General features: G+C 43.9%; 1 protein-coding gene across 1 annotated transcript in view; it reads left to right on the forward strand.

Moving 5' to 3' along the window:
- The window catches only part of LOC308665715 (peroxidasin-like), a 70964-nt gene extending 53235 nt beyond the window's left edge, over positions 1-17729 (forward strand). The window contains exons 13-22 of the mRNA XM_081323880.1: positions 106-218; positions 4303-4459; positions 5493-5601; positions 6456-6613; positions 7910-9413; positions 10948-11082; positions 13039-13247; positions 15689-15803; positions 16533-16620; positions 17312-17729. Of these exons, the coding sequence (XP_081180006.1) occupies positions 106-218; positions 4303-4459; positions 5493-5601; positions 6456-6613; positions 7910-9413; positions 10948-11082; positions 13039-13247; positions 15689-15803; positions 16533-16620; positions 17312-17410 (2687 nt within the window). The 3' untranslated portion in view covers positions 17411-17729. The remainder of the gene's footprint in view (positions 1-105; positions 219-4302; positions 4460-5492; positions 5602-6455; positions 6614-7909; positions 9414-10947; positions 11083-13038; positions 13248-15688; positions 15804-16532; positions 16621-17311) is intronic.
- Positions 17730-20846: the final 3117 nt, after the last annotated feature.

The following is a 20846-nucleotide window of genomic DNA, read 5'->3' on the forward strand; positions in this document are numbered from 1 at the left end:
CCAGTAATGGAGCACCCACAACTTCTGATGGTAAGTCATTCCACTAGCTAAACCTGATACCATGCTTTCGTCCCCACTCCCCACCCCTTTGTCTTTCCTAAACAGTTATGCCTGTATTTCTTCATCCACCTCAAGATACCATTGCAGAAGTCGGCCGAGACATTGAGATCCCTTGTACCGCCCACGGGGATCCACAACCAACAATAACGTGGGCGAAGGTCTGATGATTTATCACTTAGTACAAGCAGGAATGCCTTTTGTGTAAAGGTGGGGGACATGGGGTGTCTTATTTTGAACGTGGAACAAAAATTCTATTTGCCTTTTTACTGTATTTATTTAATTTATATCCCGCCTTACTTATATTACTTTTATAAACAACTCATGGCGGCAAGCATACGTAATCCTCCTTCCTTATCCTATTATCTCCACAACAACAGTAACAACAACCCTGTGAGGTGGATTGGGCTGAGAGAGAAGGATTGGCCCAAAGTCATTGTGCCTGAGGCGGGACTAGAACTCACAAGTCTCCCGTGATTGGCCCCAAATCATTCATGCCCAAGGTGGGACTAGAACTCACATTCTCTTGGTTTCTAGCCTGGTACCTTCAGAAAAACTGGCTGGGGAATTCTGGGAGCTGAAGTCCACACATCTTACAGCTGTTCAGGTTGAGAAACTCTGATAAAAAGAGAAGTATTTTGGGGCTTCTTGAATGTTACCAATGCCTTTGTACAGCCATTTGCCTGAAATGGTATAAGGTTTCCTGCCTGAGCAGGGGGTTGGACTAGATGACCTCCAAGGTCCCTTCCAACTTCTTCTTCTTCTTCTTCTTCTTCTTCTTCTTCTTCTTCTTCTTCTTCTTCTTCTTCTTCTTCTTCTTCTTCTTCTTCTTCTTCTTCTTCTTCTTCTTATTATTATTATTATTATTATTATTATTATTATTATTATTATTATTATTATTATTATTATTATTATTATTATTATATCTAGTGGTCATATCCAGAAAACACAATTGCCAGCTTGTCAGGGCTGCATGATCTGGGTGTTTTAAGGTTGCTGCTTTGAATAGAATAGAGCTGGAAGGGACCTTGGAGGTCTTCTAGTCCAGCCCCCTGCTCAAGCAGGAGAACCTATACCATCTTAGACAAGTGATCCTCCAGTCTCTTCTTAAAAACCTCCAGTGATGGAGCGCCCACGATTTCTGCAGGCAAAGCTGTTCCACTGGTTAATTGTCCTCACTGTTAGGAAGTTTCTCCTTAATTCCAGGTTGCTTCTCTCTCTCTGGTCAGTTTCCAACCATTGTTTCTTGTCCTGCCCTCTGGTGCTTTGGAGAATAATTTGACCCCTTCTTCTTTGTCCCAGCCCTGTTGTGCCAGCCCTGTTTCAGTTTAATGACAGGGGGCACTTATGATGCATGCTGAGCTCAGCAAGAACCCAACCTAGCCATTCTTGACTGATTTTGCAGAATGCCTGGCAGGATTGCGCATTGCACTAAGCCGTGGTGGCGCAGTGGTTAGAATGCAGTACTGCAAGCTAACTCACTGCTCGCTCCAGGAGTTTGATCCTGACCGGCTCAAGGTTGACTCAGTCTTCCATCCTTCCGTGGTCGGTAAAATGAGGACCCGGATTGTTGGGGTGTGTGTGTGGGGGGGTGATAGGCTGACTCTGTAGAGAGGGCTATCGAGCACTGTTGTTGTTAGCTGCGAAGTCGTGCCCGACCCATTGCGACCCCATGGACAACGTTCCTCCAGGTCTTCCTGTCCTGTACCATCTTCTGGAGTCCCTTTAAGCTCACGCCTACTGTTTCAGTGACTCCATCCAGCCACCTCATTCTCTGTCGTCCCCTTCTTCTCTTGCCCTCCACCTTTCCCAGCATTAGGCTCTTCTCCAGTGAGTCCTTCCTTCTTCTCATTAGGTGGCCAAAGTATTTGAGTTTTAGCTTCAGGATCTGGCCTTCTAAAGAGCAGTCAGGGTTGATCTCCTCTAGGACTGACCGGTTTGATCGCCTTGCAATCCAAGAGACTCGCAGGAGTCTGGTAGGAGTCAAGCACTATGAAGCGGTATAAGTGCTATTGCTATTTTTATTAAACCTGCATAGGACACCACCAGGAAACTCTACGGCTGTCTTCTAGGCAGAGAAGAGAAATAAGAGCCTGCAAGATATGCAGGGTGGTTTATTTCATTTTTTCCCCAAGGAAATGAAAAGCGCCTTTGTAATTACCAAGTTAGGTTTGGCTCGGAAGAGGACAGGTTTTGCCATGTCTGTTAGTTGAAGACCCCATGTCATTTCAAAGTTGGGGGGGGCAAGAAGGCCCCAAAGACAATTTTATTCATTTATTTAAAACATTTATATAACCGCCCATCTTATCATCAACGCTGGGTGACTCACAGTCAAAAGTTAAAACCTTGCCAACGAACAAGGGCGAGGGAGGAGCGCAGGGGGTCCTTGACTCTCAACCATTCATTTAGCGATTGTCACATTGAAAAAAGCGACTTACAAACGGTCCTCACACTTACGAGAATCACAGCGTCAAAATCTGGGGGCTTGGCAACCGGCATGCATTTATAGGGGCGTTCCAGGGTCGCGTGATCGTCATTCCCAGCCAGCTTCTGACAAGCAAAATCAATGGGGGAAGCCGGATTTGCTAAGTATGATTCACTTAGCAATTGCAGTGATTCACTTAACGACCATGGGGGAAAAAAAGGTTATAAAATCAGGTGCAACTCACTTAATAACCATTTTTGCTTAGCAATGGAAATTCCGGTTCCGATTGTGCTTGTGACACGAGGATGGCCTGTATGTCTCTATCCTTTGCTTGCGAGCATCCTGGAAATATGTAATAGTCAGCATAAGAAATAAAAAGATGATGGTCCGGTGGAGCTTCTCTTATGTTCTTCCCTTTAAAAAAAAATCACAGAGGAAATGTGAGAGACACCATCTCAGTTCTCCCTATTACCCGAGCAGTTTTTTCCCCTAATAAAAAAATTGGAAGGGACCTTGGAGGTCATCTAGTCCAACCCACTGCTCAGGCAGGTAGCCCTATACCATTTCAGACAAATGGCTGTCCAGTCTCTTCTTAAAAACCTCCAGTGTTGGAGCATTCACAGCTTCTGGAGGCAGGTTGTTCCATTGATTGATTGTTCTCAAGGTCAGGAAGTTTCTCCTTAGTTCTAGGTTGCTTCTCTCTTTGATTTTCCATCCGTTGCTTCTTGTCCTGCCTTCAGGCGCTTTGGAGAATAGCTTGACTCCCTCTTCTTTGTGGCAGCCCCTGAGATATTGGAAGACTGCTATCATGTCACCCCTAGTCCTTCTCTTCATTAAACTACACATATCCAATTCCAGCAACGGTTGTTTTAGCCTCCAGTCCCCCAATCATCTTTGTCGCTCTTCTCTGTGCTCTTTCTAGTCTCAGCATCAGCATCCGTTCATTTAATGACTGTTCAAAGATACAACAGCACTGGAAAAAGTGACTTATGACCGTTTTCACAGTCAACCATTGCAGCATCCCCCTGGTCACTTGATCAAAATTTGGGCACTTGGCAACTAGTTCATATTTATGGCGGTTGCAGTGTCCCAGGGTCACGTGATCCCCTTTTGCGACCTTTTGACAAGGAAAGTCAATGGGGGGGGGGAGCCAGATTCACTTAACAACCGTGTGTCTAACTCAGATATGTAAAACACAAGGCCCGGGGGATTGGATCCGGCCCGCGAAGTGGTTTCATGCGGCCCGCGAAGCCATCCTGGAAACAGTGAGGGAACGGCCCCCACTGCCTTGGCCCTGGCCCAGAGACCCTCCTTCTGCCAGAGACCCTCAGATCTATTCCACTCCTGCCCAGGCCCCCATAGGCACCCTTGATGCGAACGATGTAGAGCTGGCCACGCCCACCCAGTAGGCCATACACACTCTAGCCACGCCCACCCAGTAGGCCACGCCCACCCTGGCCATACCCACCTGGCCCCCTGAGGGCAACCGCAATGCTGATGTGGCCCTCAATGAAATTGAGTTTGACACCCCTGGTCTAACTTAACAACGGCAGTGATTCACTGAACAACTGTGGCAAGAAATGTCGTAAAATGGGACAAAACTCACTTTAATAAATGTCTGGCTTAGCCAGAGAAATTTGGGGTTCTGTTGTGATCGTAAGTCGAGGATTACCTATATTTACAATATAGATAGTCCTACCTGCAGACACCATTTTGTTTTTTGTTGCCCTTCTTGGTGGTTTTACTGTGAACAAGATTGTGGTCTCCCCACCAGAGGGAATTCTATTCACGCTCCAGATTCTTTCCTTTTTCTGCACCAGGACAGGATTCAGATCACAGAGAGTGGCAAGTTCCACATCAGCCAGGAAGGCACTTTATCCATCCGAGATTTGGGACTGGCAGATCAAGGAAGATACGAATGCATAGCCAGGAGTAGCTCTGGGTTTACAACCAGTGCCATGCAGCTAACCATCATCAGTAAGAGAAACAGAGAGATTCTTCCTTCAAAATGGATTTTATTTCATTTTTGCACAGAATGGGAGGTCGGAAGGAGACTTCTAACAGCCTGCCAGGGAGACAGCGTCAAAATGTTAAGAGGGTGGCCAACAATGTAACTGAAGTCCCAGCCTTTTTTACACATATTGTAAATGATGTGCATAAAAAGAGGAGGGGGCTTTGATTGTACGATTGTGGCTGCCATCTTGACTTTTTTGACCCCCCCCATGGCAAACCTGCTCCCTACTCAAAACCCTGCCTCCTTCATATCATCCTTTTCTTTCCTTCTACTTTTTAAGTTAATACTCTGCTTTGTGCTGATTTAATCTACTCTGTGTTATAATCATGCATTGTAAACCACTTGCACATTTCTGACAATGGGAAATATTAAAATGGCAGATAACAAAGAGAACCGGCAGCCGTATCTGAGGATACAGGTTGAAATTTCAAGGTTAAATAAAGATAGAATACAGGTAGTCCTTGATTTATAGCAGTTCATTTAGTGACTGCTTGAAGCTACAATGGCACTGAGAAAAGTGACTTATGACAATTTTTGACAGTTATGACCGTTGCAGCATCCCCAGGGTCACGTGATTAAAATTTAGACACTTGGCAACTGGCTCATATTTATGACAATTGCAGTGTCCTAGGGTCATGTGATCCCCTTTTGCGACCTTGTGACAAGCAAAATCCATGGGGAATCCAGTTTCACTTAACAACTGGGTTACTAACGTATCATGTATTGTATATAATGTTTAAATGTGTGTTATGTTTGTGTACACTTTGAGAGCAAGTAACTAAATTTCATTTTTAACGTGCGCCAACGTGCCCACAGTAAAAAAATGACAATAAAGGTTATCTGTCTGTCAGTCAGTCAGTCAGTAAGCAAGGTGTATCTGCATTATCTACAAGCTGTTGAGATAGTAGTAAAATGAGCCTTAGTTTTAATGAATCCTCTAAACTAATTACGTTTTTATTCTCTTCTTTTTCTCACCTGGGTGGGGCTAAAACAAAGCCACGAACATCAGAAGGAGTGGTGATACCTTCGTAGCCACCTCCATCCAGGAAGCCATCAGCAGTGTGGATTTTGCCATCAATTCAACACGCACTGAACTGTTCAGCAAGTAAGCCTATCAGGAATTTTATTCACATGTAATGAGATTTGTTGCCATGCTGAACATCAGGTGGATGCAACAGGTAACAATCAACCATGGAGTCCTTGGTGCTCTCTGAGCTTGGTTGTTTTCTTGCAGACGTTTCATTACCCAACTAGATAATATCATCAGTCCTTAAAGGGTATGAAGTTTGGTCTCTGTTTATATACAATTGGCTTGCTTTGCCTCTTTTGAATATTATGTAGATGTTGTTTATCTCTATTTGCCTGTTGATGGCTGATTCGTCAGGGGTGCCAGGCTTCCAGGAATTCTCTTAACATTTTTGGACTTGATTTGATCTAGGTTGCTTACAGTTTCCCACTTAGGTCTGTGTTGTGCAATTAAGGAGTTATCTTCGTGTCTTCTGACTGTTAGTTGGTGTTCATCAATGTGTTCTGTTAGTCTTCTGCCTGTCTCTCCTACATAGTGGCTGTTACAGTCCCTTCCAGCACTGAAGATGTTACCTAGTTGGGTAATGAAATGTCTGCAAACAAATAACCAAGCTCAGAGAGCACCAAGGACCCAACAGTCCTCCTCCTCCTGCTCTCCTTCTCTTTCTCCTTCTTTTCCTTCTGCAAACGTCACCCCCTTTCCAGCAGTGATGATGTTATCTAGCTGGGTAATGAAACGTCTGCAAGAAAACAACCAGATTTACAGAGCACCAAGGATCCCACAGTTGAATGCTGAAGTACAAATATTCTCTTCTATTGGTAACAATCCACCAGTCAGGAATTTAACTGGGGGAAAATATTACAATACAGAAATGGAAGTTTGCAAGATACGATGAGCTGCTAAAAGAGTCACATTCTGTCCCTCCCAAACAGGAGACCCAAAACACCGAATGAACTGCTGGCCCTTTTCAGATATCCACGGGACCCCTATACCATCGAGACAGCGCGGGCTGGAGAAATCTTTGAAAGGACCTTGCAGCTCATTCAGGATCACGTGCAGCAAGGATTATTCGTGGACATGAATGGAACGGGTATAACGTGAAATACTGCCCCTGCCTTTTTTTTTTTTAGTCTTAAAAATATATTGCTGGGAAAAAAATGATTTAGTTTTTTTTCCTGCTAAGGGGTTAGGAGGAGCACCAGACCTTCCTGCAAAATTTATTGGGCGTTTCCTATATTCTAGGCATCCTCCGCTAAGGCTGTTAAATTATCCCACTATGAAATCTGGAAAGCCATTTTTTTTAAAAAAAAAAAAGATAAATTACACAATTTCATATTGAATGGCTCTGTTCCGAATAGTCGTTGAATTACAACCTTTCATTTAGTGACTGTTCGAAGTTACAGTGGCACGGAAAAAAAAGTGGCTTCTGACCGTTTTTCACACAACCGTCGCAGTGTGCTTGGCAACTGACTCATATTTATGACTTTCGCAGTGTCGTGTAATCAACTTTTGCAATCTTCTGGCAAGCAAAGTCAACGGGGGAAGCCAGATTCACTTAACAACCATGTCACTAAGTGAACAACTACAGCGATTCGTTTAACACCTGTGGCTTGAAAGGTTGTAAAATGGGACAAAGCTCACTTAACAACTCTCTGACGTAGCAACAGAAGCTTTGGCTCAGTTGTGGTCATCAGTTGAGGTCTGGAACAGACATAAACCATCAGGAAAAAGACGGTAGCATCTCATATACTCACAGAGCCCAGGTGGCAAGGAAGCTGGGAAGAAACATCCCAAGCCACTGAAAGAGACGCTGCCTTCATGAACTGAGAAATTCTATTCATTAGTGTGTCCCCCCCCCCCAAGACAAGGAACAATGCTGGGTTTGTCAGCAAAGTTAAGCAGATTGCAGGAAAGTAGACGACTAGAAAGTGGGAGGCCGTGAGTTCTAGTCCCGCCTTAGCCATGAAAGCCAGCTGGGTGACTTTGGGCCAATCACCAGAAGATATTGAGTTCTAGTCCCGCCTTAGGTATGAAAGCCAGCTGGTGACTTTGGGCCAATCACCAGGAGACTGTGAGTTCTAGTCCCGCCTTAGCCAGAAAGCCGGCTGGGTGACTTTGGGCCAATCGCCAGAAGATAGTGAGTTCTAGTCCCACCTTAGGTATGAAAGCCAGTTGGGTGACTTTGGCCCAGTCCCACTCTCCCAACCCAATTCAGCTCATGGGGTTGTTGTTGCGGGGACAATAGGAAGAGGAAGGTGTGTTAGACATGTTCACCACCTTGAGTTATTTGTAAAAATAATAAAGGCAGGAAAAAAGCAAACAAATGTAGCTCACCTATTTTGATTCTAATTTTAACTCCAATCCAACATTTTATCTTGTCTTGCAGGCTATCGCTACAACGATCTCGTTTCCCCACATTACCTGAACATGATTGCTAACTTATCGGGCTGCTCCGCCCACCGCCGCACCCCCAACTGCTCCAACATCTGTTTCCATAAGAAGTACCGGACTCACGATGGGTCTTGCAATAACCTCCAGCACCCTATGTGGGGCGCATCCCTCACGGCCTTCCAACGGCTGCTGAAGCCCGCCTACCAAAATGGCTTCAACCTCCCCCGTGGCTTCTCCTTGGTGGAAGATTCCAGGGATCTCCCCCTCCCTCTGCCTCGCTTGGTCTCGACTGCCCTGATTGGCACAGAGACCATTACCCCGGATGACCAGTTCACTCACATGCTTATGCAGTGGGGGCAGTTTCTGGACCACGACTTGGACCAGACAGTGGCTGCAATCAGCATGGCCCGTTTCTCGGACGGGGCATCATGCAGTCAAGTATGCAGCAATGATCCCCCTTGCTTCTCCATTATGATCCCCAAGAATGACCCCCGGGTCCGCCGAGGACGGTGCATGTTCTTTGTGCGTTCCAGCCCCGTGTGTGGCAGCGGGATGACCTCCCTGCTCTTGAACTCCGTCTACCCCCGGGAGCAGATCAACCATCTCACCTCCTTCATCGACGCTTCCAACGTCTACGGCAGCACAGAGCAGGAGTCTCTCGAACTGCGGGATCTTGGCAACCAGAACGGGCTTCTGAAGTCAGGCCAGGTAGTTCTGAGTTCAGGGAAACCCCTCCTGCCTTTTGCCACCGGACCGCCGACCGAGTGCATGCGGGATGAAAGTGAGAGCCCGGTGCCATGTTTCTTGGCTGGAGATCACCGGGCCAACGAGCAACTGGGATTGACTTCCATGCACACTTTGTGGTTCCGCGAGCATAACCGGGTGGCCACCCAGCTCCAGGCTTTGAATCCTCACTGGGATGGGGACACCATCTATCATGAGGCTCGCAAGATTGTGGGGGCCCTGATGCAGCACATCACCTACTCCCACTGGCTTCCCAAGATCCTTGGAGAAGCTGGGATGAAGGTCCTGGGAGACTACAAAGGCTACGAGCCCACCACCAATGCTGGCATCCTGAACGTATTTGCCACGGCGGCTTTTCGCTTCGGCCACACCCTCATCCACCCACAACTCTACCGGTTGAACGAAACTTTCCAGACCACCCAGCAAGGCCACGTCCCGCTTCACAAGGCGTTCTTCTCCCCGTTCAGGATCATCCAGGAGGGTGGCATCGATCCCCTTCTGCGTGGGCTTTTTGGGGTCCCCGGGAAAATGCGGGTGCCTTCTGAACTCCTCAATATGGAGCTGACAGAGAAGCTGTTTTCAATGGTGCACTCGGTCTCCCTGGACTTGGCGGCCATCAATATCCAGAGAGGACGCGATCATGGCATCCCTCCTTACAACGATTTCCGGGTCTTCTGCAACCTCACCTCTGTTCAGGAGTTTGATGAACTGAAGAATGAAATTAAAAATCTGGAGATCAGGGAGAAACTCAGGAGGTACAGCGAACATGAACAACTGAGGCTAAAGAAGCCTCCATTTCTACTCCTACTCCTACTCCTACTCCTACTCCATCATTCAGCTTATAGAGTCACCCATCCCATCTCCATCATTCTCCTCAGAAACAATCCAATCTTAGCTTAATCATCTAAGTGACAACAGGTTAAAAACAATCCAATAAAAGCAACAAAAAAACCAAGATACAAATGTCTACAAAAACCATACATAATCAATTTAAAACAGAAAATTTTAATCAGCAGCAGAATTCATTGTGCCAACAGCACAATACAGCTATTCTAAGAGCTCTCCACCGTTGCCGAACCCCCGGGCAGAGAGGCAGAGCCATGTCTTAAAGAGCTCCTAAAGAATGGGAAGATTGGGGACAATCTAAGGTCCAGGTAGACGACATTCCAAAGGATGGGCAAAAAGCAAGAAGGGGTTGTTAGACAGTGGGTTCGTTGCGTGATTGACGAGACGAGGCAAGTGAGATCAGCAAGAATCATTCTTCATTGGGTTGCAGGAACTGAACTGAGAAACAGGGCTGCGATGCAGCAATTTATACCCTGGCCTCTAGGTGGCGGCCAAGAGGTTTAAAACAACCTATTGCCGCCCTAGAGGCAGCCAATGGCAGCACTGGAGACGGGTTTTCTGAGGAGCTGGGAGCCGTTAGCTAGCTTCCCTGCTTGAGCAACCTTCCAGCAATTAACCCCACGTGATAATTCCTTAGCAAGACAAAGCCCAATACATTACAGGAGTCTCTTTCTGAGTCCTGCCAGATGACACTCTTTCATATACGGGAGCCATTCCTACTTGCTTATGTGCCATCAAATCATTTTCAACTCCTAGCAACCACATAGATAGATCTCCATGACAATGTATCCCTAACCTGGCTTTTCAAGTCTCCCAAGGGTACACTCATCACCTATGTAACCATTCTTGCTTAAACTTAGTTAAACTTCATTATGGATAAAAGTAAAAATTTTCCCCTGTCCAGTTATGTCCGACTCTGGAGGACAGTGTTCATCTCAGTTTCTTAGCTGAGGGAACCAGCATTGTTTGAAGATATTTCCGTCTTCATATGGCCAGCACAGCTATGCCAAGGTGCACGGAATGCTGTTACCTTCCCAACAAAGTGGTACCTATTCATCTACTTGCATTTGCTTGCTTTCAAACTGCAAGGTGGGAAGGAGCTGGGGCAAGTAACATGACCTCATGCGGTACTTGGGTCTCAAACCTGGGCTGTTGGTTTTCCAGCTGACAAGCTCGGGGTCTTTAATGGTGACCAATTATGCCCCCTGGCTCTTTATGGATATGTGCTATCAATTTTGACATTACAGCTCTCCCAGTCTAATATCATAGGCAAGATATCTGTCCAATATTGTGCTGGGTTTACCTGCTAACACTTCTTGAGGATAAACATATTCAATTCCCTTCGTCCCTCTTTGATGCAAGATAAAAATTTCATTCCCAATGAAAACTTTGCTCTGAATCTGCTCCGTATCTCTAAATCCATTTCCTCCTCCACTCCTGCAGCTTATATGGAATTACAAAAAATATTGACCTCTTTCCAGCCTTGATGGTAGAAGATGTTATCCCAGGAAGCAGAGTAGGACCAACACTCATGTGCTTATTGGTGACCCAGTTCAGAAGACTCCGAGATGGCGACAGGTAATTCCCACTTTTTCCTCACAAACGAGTCTCTCTGCCAGCTTCTTCAGTCTTGCAGCCAGCAGCTGTGCTAGAAGTCAGTCCCCATCAACCTTGTCAGAAAGATCATGCTAGTTGACATCCAACAATACATCTGGAGAGCACCAAATTGGAGAAAGTTGCTCTTCCATCTTTTCATCTGAGCAATTTGCTGTTGAGGTGATTGATCATAATTTATTATTTCTTACAGCTATTTGTATCTTACTTTTCAGGATAATAGTTTCCTTGAAAAGGGGCTTTCAATCCAGAGTAAAAATTATAAACAAAATGCAGTATTTATTTTATTTATTGTTAAATCCCATATACCAGATGGCTTTTCCCCCATTTCCTTGGGGAATCTGTTGCCTTATTCAAGACTCACCAGCCCTTGCAAAGAGCGTGTTTTACATTAGTCATCTCCTATCTGATGAGTTCCCATCTATTCTTGCTAAGATATAACCTAGCACATCTAGAGAAAGGAAAAATGATGCTCCTTTGTGCCCAAAATTAACTTTGAGTTCCTTATGGATTCAGCTCCCTCTCATATTCAGTACTGCAAAAATTTGGAAATGTGAGTTGGTAGGTCGGTTGGTTGGATGGCTGGTTCGTTGATTTGATTGGTTGGTTGGTTGGTTGGCTGACTTGCTGGATGGCTGGTTGGTTAGTTGGTTGGCTGGTTGGTTGGCTGCTTAACTAACTGGCTGGTTGGTTGTTGACTGGCTGGTTAACTAGCTGGCTGGTTGGTTCACACTCATAATTCAACCACCCATCTCTCTTATTTGGGTCTCAACCACTGAGCTTGTGAATACTCTGATGGGACCTCAAATGGCACAACCAGTATCCCAATAGTTGATCATTCTTCAAACTTGGCAAGTTTAAGATGTGTTCAACTCCCAGAATTCTAGGAGTTGAGGTCCATATATTTGAAATTTTCCAAGATTGAACAGCACCTGTTTGGAATATAGTCTGTCATTCACTCATTGAAATTACTTCTTACTTTCTGCACTTAAGTAAATGTAGGAGAAACATACCAAAAAATCAGCCTAAAAGATTTCCAGCGGGCCACTACCTAGCTCAGGATAGACACCTTCTCTCGTTTTGTGACTACAAAAACCATATCCCCATCTTATGGTTCCCAAAACTATTGAAGATCAGAATTTTGACACTGTACAAGTAGTCCTCGACTTACAACAGTTCACTTAGTGACCGTTTGAAGTTGCAACGGCACTGAAAAAAGTGAGTTATGACCATTTTTCACACTTACGACTGTTGCAGTATCCCCATGGTCACATGATTTACATCTGGATGCTTGACAACTGACTCACATTCAAGACGGTCACAGTGTCCCGCGGTTATGTGATCAGCTTTTGCGACCTTCTGACAAGCAAAGTCAATGGGGGAAGCCAGATTCACTTAAGAACAGTGTTACTAATTTACTGCAGTGATTCGCTTAAAAAAATGTGGCGAGAAAAGTCGTAAAATGGGGCAAATCTGACTTGACAGATTTCTCACTGAGCAACATAAACTTTGGGGCTCCATTCTGGTCATCAATTGAGGATTACCTGTATCATCTTGCTCTTAGTTAAATAAACCCTCAAAATAAAAGTGTTACCCAAACTGGTGAGCAGGGGCAAAATAGATTGTATTGTACCAAATCAGGGATGCTAAAGGGAGAGGTGAGTTTAAAATAAATTAAGAGGCAGGAAGGCATCACTGTCCAGTGGTGAGGTCCATCCAGCAATGTGAGGTCTGATAAAGAAGAGGCAGTGACATCTTGCAACTAACTTAAACTCTTTTTAAACATTTTAGCTCAGCCCCCTGTAGGGGTTTTAACAAATAGGGGGAAATGTTGCCTCCCTCTCTATTACAGCATTTCAAGCTTGGCCCGAAATTCTCCAGATGTTCCATATCCTCATCTTTTTGTCTTTCCTCTATTAGGTTTTGGTATGAAAACCCAGGTGTGTTTACTTCAGCCCAGCTCACTCAAATCAAGCAGGGGTCCTTGGCCCGCATCATCTGTGACAACAGCGATCACATCCAGCAGCTCCAGAGGGATGTCTTCCAGGTGGCCTCCTTCCCACAAGGCATGGTGGACTGCAGTGAAATTCCCCAGGTGGAGCTGCGCGTGTGGAAAGACTGTTGCGAAGGTGAAGAAATCCCCAGCAAGGGGACACTTTGCTGGAATAGGTCAAAAAAGTGCCTTTCTACACTTAGAAGACAAGCTAAAACCTTAAAAAAAATAAAAAACTAATTTTGTAAGGTTCTTGGTGTTCTCTGAACTTGGTTATTTTCTTGCAGACCTTCCAGACCTACCCAACTAGGTAACATCATCAAGGCTGCAAGAGAGGGAGGAGGAGGAGGAGGAGGAGGAGGAGGAGGAGGAGGAGGAGGAGGAGGAGGAGGAGGAGGAGGAGGACTGTGCGGTCCTTGGTGGTCTCTGAGTTTGGTTGTTTTCTTGCAGACATTTTATTTCCCAATTAGCTTGAGGCAGACAGGTGGCAGAGACTGTTACACAAAGAACGATCCATTACCCAAATCCACTGTTTCTGGGGCCCTGCCCTCAATCTCTTAAAAGTAGGAAACAATTCATACATTTTTATCCAGAGGATGGAAGTGAGGGCCTGCTTCTATGTGGAGAAGAAAGACCCGCTGATACAGGGTAGCTAAGTCATGGACTTCATAAGAAAAAAGCAGGAATGGAATTGCACTCAAACCCAGTAAAAGAGAATATCTATATCTCAGAGATGAATTGTGGAATCCTTGGTGCTCTCTGAGTTAGATTTGCTTTCTTGCAGACATTTCATGACCTAACTAGGTAACATCATCAGTGCTAGAAAGGGGTGGGCTTTACTCCCTGTGTACATACAAGTGACCTGCCTTGTCGGTGGTGGGAATACTGTTTTCATCTTGGTGGATCTTTGATTACAGGTGGATCTATTGTTTACAGTTCGATTGTTTGTGCTGGTAGTTTTCGATTGGGGTATTGTTTATTGCTTGATTGTTGGTCTGTCTTGGTGTTAAATCTCTGCTTATTTGGGTGTTGATTGCTGGTGAGGAGGTGTTTTGGTCTGTTTCCTTTTTCAGCTTCCATCATGTCTTCAAACTGCCAGTTGGTGTTCATGGATGCACCCTGCTGGTCTTCTGCCTGTCTCTCCTACATAGTGGCTGTTACAGACTCTTCTAGACCTGATGATGTTGCTTAGTTGGGTAATGAAATGTCTGTAAGAAAAAAATGAAGCTCAGAGACCAGTTGAACCCTGAGCTATATTCTTTTATTGGATTTCTGAGTGCAATTCAATTCCTACTTTGTAACTCAACCCTGAGTTACAAATATTCTCTTCTAAACCAATTTTAGAAGGTGGTGATGAACATCGATGACAGCAGCAGAAGGAGAATTTAGGATTTTAGGTCTGATTTCCATCAATCGAACAGCTGCTTCTGGATGATGTTGGTCACTTACGTTATGCCCGTTCTCAGGAGAATATGTAGTTCATTCATAATCATCTCTGATCTGTGACTGTAATAAAAAAAATGATTGATAATCAGTTCTTCCTTTGTCCTTCATCTTCTACCCACTCCACCCCATTTGCCTTAGGGGAGTACATTCCTGGAGTATTTTCCTAAGGAAAATCGGCGGGGCTCTCTGTGTCTGGTTGTGTATTAACCCTAGACACACCCATACATAAAGCTGTTGTTGAAAGGTGGAGAAAGGGAAGGATAAAAGAGGTGAGAATTCACCTGTACTGACCTTCAGTGTAGGTAGCGTGACATCGTCCTTGCATAAAAGTGCAAGTTGATACATGTGTGTTAAGAAATTTCATTCTTTGTGACACATGGAGGTGAATCTTCTGATGAATTTAAGTTCAGCCATTTCCCAGGGAATGGTATTTTTGAGGCATATGTTTTCAAAGATTGTACAGAAAATAGAATAATAGGGTTGGAAGGGATGTTGGAGGTCTTCTAGTCTAGTCCAACCCCTTGCTCAAGCAGGAGAACTTATGCCATTCCAGACAAATGGCTGTCCGGTCTCTTTTTGAAAACCTACAGTGATAGAGCACTCTCTCTAGGAGACGAGCCATTCCACTAATTGTTTTCACTGTCAGGAAACTCCTCCTTAGTTCTGAGTTGAATCTCTCTTTATTGATTTTCCACCTGTTAATTCTTGTCCTGCCCTCCAGAGCCTTTATCATTTTTGGTGCTCTTCTCTGCACGTCTCAACACCTTTTTTTTTCTACCAAGGTGACGAGAAATATAGGTAGTATTCCAAGTGTGGCCTCACTCTTATCCTAAATAAGAGAATTTCTTGGAGAACATAAATGTTCCCCCATTGATGTTTCGATGTGGTCCTTTCAGATATCCAATTTGTGTCCATTTCTTATGCGTTTTCTTCAATAAAAATGTCAAGGGGTGTTGCTGACCTGAGATTAGCTTTTGGGGAAGAAAAGTGAACATATGGTTTTATATAAAACCCATATAGCTGGTTTCCCCCTGTATCGTTTCCATGCAGGAAGAATGAAGAAAGTTAAGATGACAGATATGGGCATTTATGAGTTTTTCCAAAGTTGTCAAGCTCTTCTTCTTGTCCTAGATTGCAACACAAGGGGTCAATTAGGGGCTCTCTCACAGCAGTTCCGAAGCAAAAGATCATCAATCTTCAGCTATCCAGAAGAAAATCCATCCAAGGCCATCTTAGAAGGACCAAGGTATCTTTCTCAGCTTCTTCTTCATATACTTATATAGCTAAGGTTTAATGGAATTGTTTAAAAACTCATCTTCTGTATATATTTTTTTGCACAATCAATATATTTCTGGGCTTATCCATAGAAGGGCTAAGGCAACCTCAGCTACATTGTGTGTGGAGTTCAACCCCCAGAATTCCCCAGTCAGATGAAGAAGCCAATTGAGAAACATTGGACTAAGCTAAGGCTACCAGATGTGGTTTGAGAAATTGACTGCAGTATAGTTTAGTGGTTATTGGTTTAGTAGTTAAGGCACCAGGCTAGAAACCAGGAGACTGTGAGTTCTAGTCCCACCTTAGGCATGAAAGCCAGCTGGATGACTGGGCCAATCCTTCTCTCTCAACCCAACCCACCTCACAGGTTGTTGTGGGGAAAATAGAATAAGGAAGTAGCATTATGAATGTTGGCCGCCTTGAACTATTTATAAAAATAAGAAAGTGGGTAGAACAGAACAGAATAGGAATAGAATAGGTTTATTGGCCAAGTGTGATTAGACACACAAGGGATAAAAATCTAAAAATAAGATTAAAGTAGCAAAGAGGTAGCATTTCCTTCAACCTTTTGCTTCCAGTTGCCGTAAGCAGGGTATCTCTCCCCCAACTTTATCTGAAGCTCTTATGCAAACACACACTTTCTCTCACTCAGACACACTCCAGCAAAGCTCTAGTCTTTCTCTTATTCACTTCTTGACAGGGTGGAGGAATCACCTTTGAACCCAGAAGAAGACCTCAGATCTTTAGTGAAGGAACTTGAGCAAACCATCTTTTCTCTTCGGAAGCAGGTACCTGGGTGGGGAGATCTGGGTTATATCACTTTGTTTCAAAGTCCCTGACATTTATAAGGGTTATTGGCTTTGTGCACCCTATGATTTGGACTTAGCAAAAGGTGCAGACCTTGCCAATTATGATTTTCTAAATCACAATAACATAAACCATGATATATGTAGGACTCTAGTCATCAGGTAATTTCTGCTTCACCCTTCCTCAATCTTTTACACTCTGGAAGTCTTAAACTGCACTTTCCATCATGCTGTTAGGCAGGCCATTGGGGCAATAGTCTAGCACACAGGTCTGCAACCCGCGGCTCCGGAGCCGCATGTGGCTCTTTCAGCCGTCTCCTGCGGCTCCCAGTCCTCTGCCATGTGCAGTCCCCCCAAAAAAAAGTGGGACTAAAAAAGTTCAACCAATCAATTCAAATATGCAGGGTAAGTGCATATCTCGCCTTGGCTCCACTCTTCAGTCAAACCCTGTTCTGCGCATGCATGCATGTACGCACATGCACACACATTTTTTGCGGCTCCCAGTTTTTCCTTTTGTGAGGGAACCGGTTCCAAGTGGCTCTTTCACTGTTTCAGGTTGCTGACCCCTGGTCTAGCATCTCTGAAGGACACTAAATTAAGAATGACTGCCATGTTCATTGCTTCCCACCTGTTCTAACCTATTAATCACTCTACTGATTTTCTTTGCTGCCAGGTCAATGGCTTGGAAGGTCAACTGAGAAGACACCAAAGAATTCTTGCTACCAAATATGGCCACCATCAAGAAAATATAGCAAAGGGGGAAAAAAGATGACCCCACTTAGGTGCTGCTTGAGTCAGAGGACAATCTATGGGTGAACGAAGGAAGGACGGGTTGCAGAATGTTTTCTGGAGCAGACCAAGAGCATTGGTGTCCATGGATGGGACAAATGGTGACACAGGCATCAAATGACACAACCTATGCATTTCTATCACCCAGTGGTGTGACAGATATCATCACTTCATTGATGGCATGACATCAGGATTCCTGTATTGCCATCTTAATGTCATTGTGGCTTATAAAAGACATCAGCTGTAAGAGTACCACCTGGATTATAAAACCATTTCTGAGCAGCTGATCTTTCCTAAGCCATGTATTCATCTTTTTTTCAAAAAAAAACAACAAAACCTTTTATGGTATTGGTAGTCAATGTTAAAATAGCAGAAGTGCTGATCAGAAGATCCAATGATCATCTTTCTTCAGCCTGAGCTTTGTTTTCAGGGGAAAAGTAAGAAGGTCAAAATTCCCTCAAGTTAATCTTGATCCTTAATGACTTAATGGACATGTTCATGTAGTTTTCTCTACATCACTATAGAGGTGGTTTGCTATGGCCTCCTGAGATATTTTTTCAGGTTTCCTGTTTAGTTTGCAGATTTGGGATTTCTTGACGGTGTCATATCAAAGTGTGCAAAACATCTAACCCTGCTTAAACTTCGGGTATCAGCCTAAGTGAAGCAAAAGATTTCCACCTTCTGAGATACCTTCACGTTGAGCTTGATTCCTGGGGGATTCGTGGATTCATCCATGTTATTTTGTGGGTGACAACATAGAAGTGATTTGTGTTGGTAATGACCTATTGCAGCATGTGGGCTTTTTACTTCGCACCTAGTCAACAGCTATGATTTTCTCTGATGGCCTCCGGTTTAAATACTAATTAGACCTGACTTTACAATATTTAAGTTTTAATCCTAGATCAGATTGCCCACATGTTGCTACCCATTAAAGCTGAATAATAGAATGACATAGTTGAAAGAAACCTTGGAGGTCTTCTAGTCGAACTACCTGCTCAAGCAGAAGATCCTATACCATTTCAGACAAATGGTTGTCCAATCTCTTCTTAAAAACCTCCAGTGACGGAGTATCTACAACTTCTGAAGGCACGTCATGGCACTGATTAATAGTTCTAACTGCAGAAAATTTCTCCTTAGTTCTACATTGGTTCTCTCCTTGATTAATTTCCATCTGTTGCTTCTTGTCCTGCCTTCAGGTGCTTTGAAAAATAGGTTGACTCCCTCTTCTTTGTGGCAACCCCTAGTCCTAGTAAATTACTGTAGATGTTCTTAAGTAGTTCTATTCCAATATATTTCATTTTTTTCCTGCTACATTACTTGGGTCTGGCAATAGGCCCATGTTGTGTTGCACAAGCAGGCCTAGAAACACCTTTCATACTTCAGTTAGTAATATTCATGTTTTCTTACTCATTTCTTACCCCAGCCCCCCAGGCTGTTTCAAGTAATTACTTTCCCTTCAAGAAAAACCAGCTGACTTCAAAAGAGACCATTACTGTCAGTCTCAGGGCTGATTTTCTGCATCAGATCCTGGAGATGTCTGTTTAGGTGGTTGACTCTTTCCCCCAACCTGATAAGAGTTCCAGCTTCTTAAATGCCCAGACTTTCTTAAAGAGTGATTTATTTTGAGCTTTCACCTTTCCTCCAGATCTCAGGAATCTTATCACTTAAAACCCCAAGGATTACAAATCTTAACAACTTTGGACCCAGAATGATGGACTCTAATCCAAAGGTTAAAAGTTTGAATTCACCTGGAGCCCCAGATAGAACTCCTGTTCCTAAAGATAAACAAAGCATTGAAAAAATATTGAGTATTTACGAAGCAGAGTATCCCACTGGAAACTAAAAATATTCATAACATAGTGATCTTGGGTACAGAACACAGAACATCAGAGTTGGAAGGGACCTTGGAGGTCTTCCAACCCTCTGTCCAAGCAGGAGACCCTATTCCATTCTGCACAAATGGGTGTCCAATCTCTTCTTAAAAGCCTCCAGTGATGGAGCAGCCACAACTTTCGAAGACAAGCTGTTCCAGTGGATGATTGTTCTCACTGCCAGCAAATTTCTCCTTAGTTCTAGGTTGTTTCTCTCCATTCATTACTTCCTGGTCTTGCTTTATGCTGCTTTGGAAAATAAGTTGACCCCTCTTCTTTGTGGCAGCCCCTCAAATATTGGAACACTGCTATCGTCCAGTGCTGATATGGATTTATGGGCTTAGCGCAGCTAACAATGAATTCTAGTGGACATTCATTATATTGAAGTAAAAAGATAGGATTTGTTCCAAGCTACCTCTTGAAGACAGACAAGCATGTGAGAAAGACAGAAAACATTCCCTTATGCCTCTCCAAACACAGGACAAAAAGTTAAACTATCAATAAGTCTGGTGAAAAACACCTTGTCTTGTCAAGGCATTGGCCTTATCTGTCTCTTTCCATTCATTTTAGCAACTTACAAGTACATAAAGATGTTGCCATCTCCAGCATCTATGCATCTTCTCTTCTGCAAGATGCCTGCATCAAAGACCTCACTGCTTCTTAGCTTCACAAGTCCTAGGTCAACCTAAAGGACAATCAAGCAAAGCTAGCAGATGCTGCACTCATGACAAAATTCAAATCATCAGCCAATCAAATCAAGAAATGCTTCAGCAGATATTTAACCAGTAAGATACCGTGATTGAAGATTCAAGCAAAGACCTCATTAGCTGGAAGCAACCATGTGTTGGAAAAAACTGTTGGGAACATGGACTAAATCAACAACATTCTCTTAAGGCTTAGGCTGTTGTTGAGCAGTAATTCTTTAGTTGTGAACACGTCAGGGATATATACCAGATTGGATGAAAACATCTCTTTTGTTTTATTAAGCAAGCTGTGACCTCAAATGCTGCTTGAAGCCTCTCCAGCTGCTTACACTCTTTCACAAATGACATTTCTAATCTTTTTAACTCCAGGAGTTTTCTAAGATGAAGTATGAGAGATACTACAAAACTGCAAACTGTTGGGTGATAAGACATCAGAACATTTATCCGTATGTTGTCGTTGGATAGTTCTCCAGGTTTTCACTTGCCTATCACTTACAGCCTGTTGCTGCTGAGATGAGACAATTAGGAGGCGAGGCTGGAAAAATGTCTGAGGCTGGGAAGATGTTCTTGTACATGTTCATACTAAATGCCACAAGTCTAGCTGGAACTCACTTAGCATAGCTATTGTGATTTACCAAAGCTTAGGATTGTAGTTCTTCCGGAGAACTCAGGATCCCTAAATTTCATTTCAAACATTGTTTCCATGATGGTCATCTTGGAACTGTTCAGATTTAAATGTGAAAGTGACTTCAGAAACAGCATGGATTCTTCTTGTTGATTCAGAATTATTCCATGGATCCCTATCTGAAGTGCCAGCCAAAGCAATAAGATCTTTATAGTAGTT

This window comes from Vipera berus (assembly GCF_964194415.1).
Source record: "Vipera berus genome assembly, chromosome: 3".
In the NCBI taxonomy this organism is placed as follows: domain Eukaryota; kingdom Metazoa; phylum Chordata; class Lepidosauria; order Squamata; family Viperidae; genus Vipera; species Vipera berus.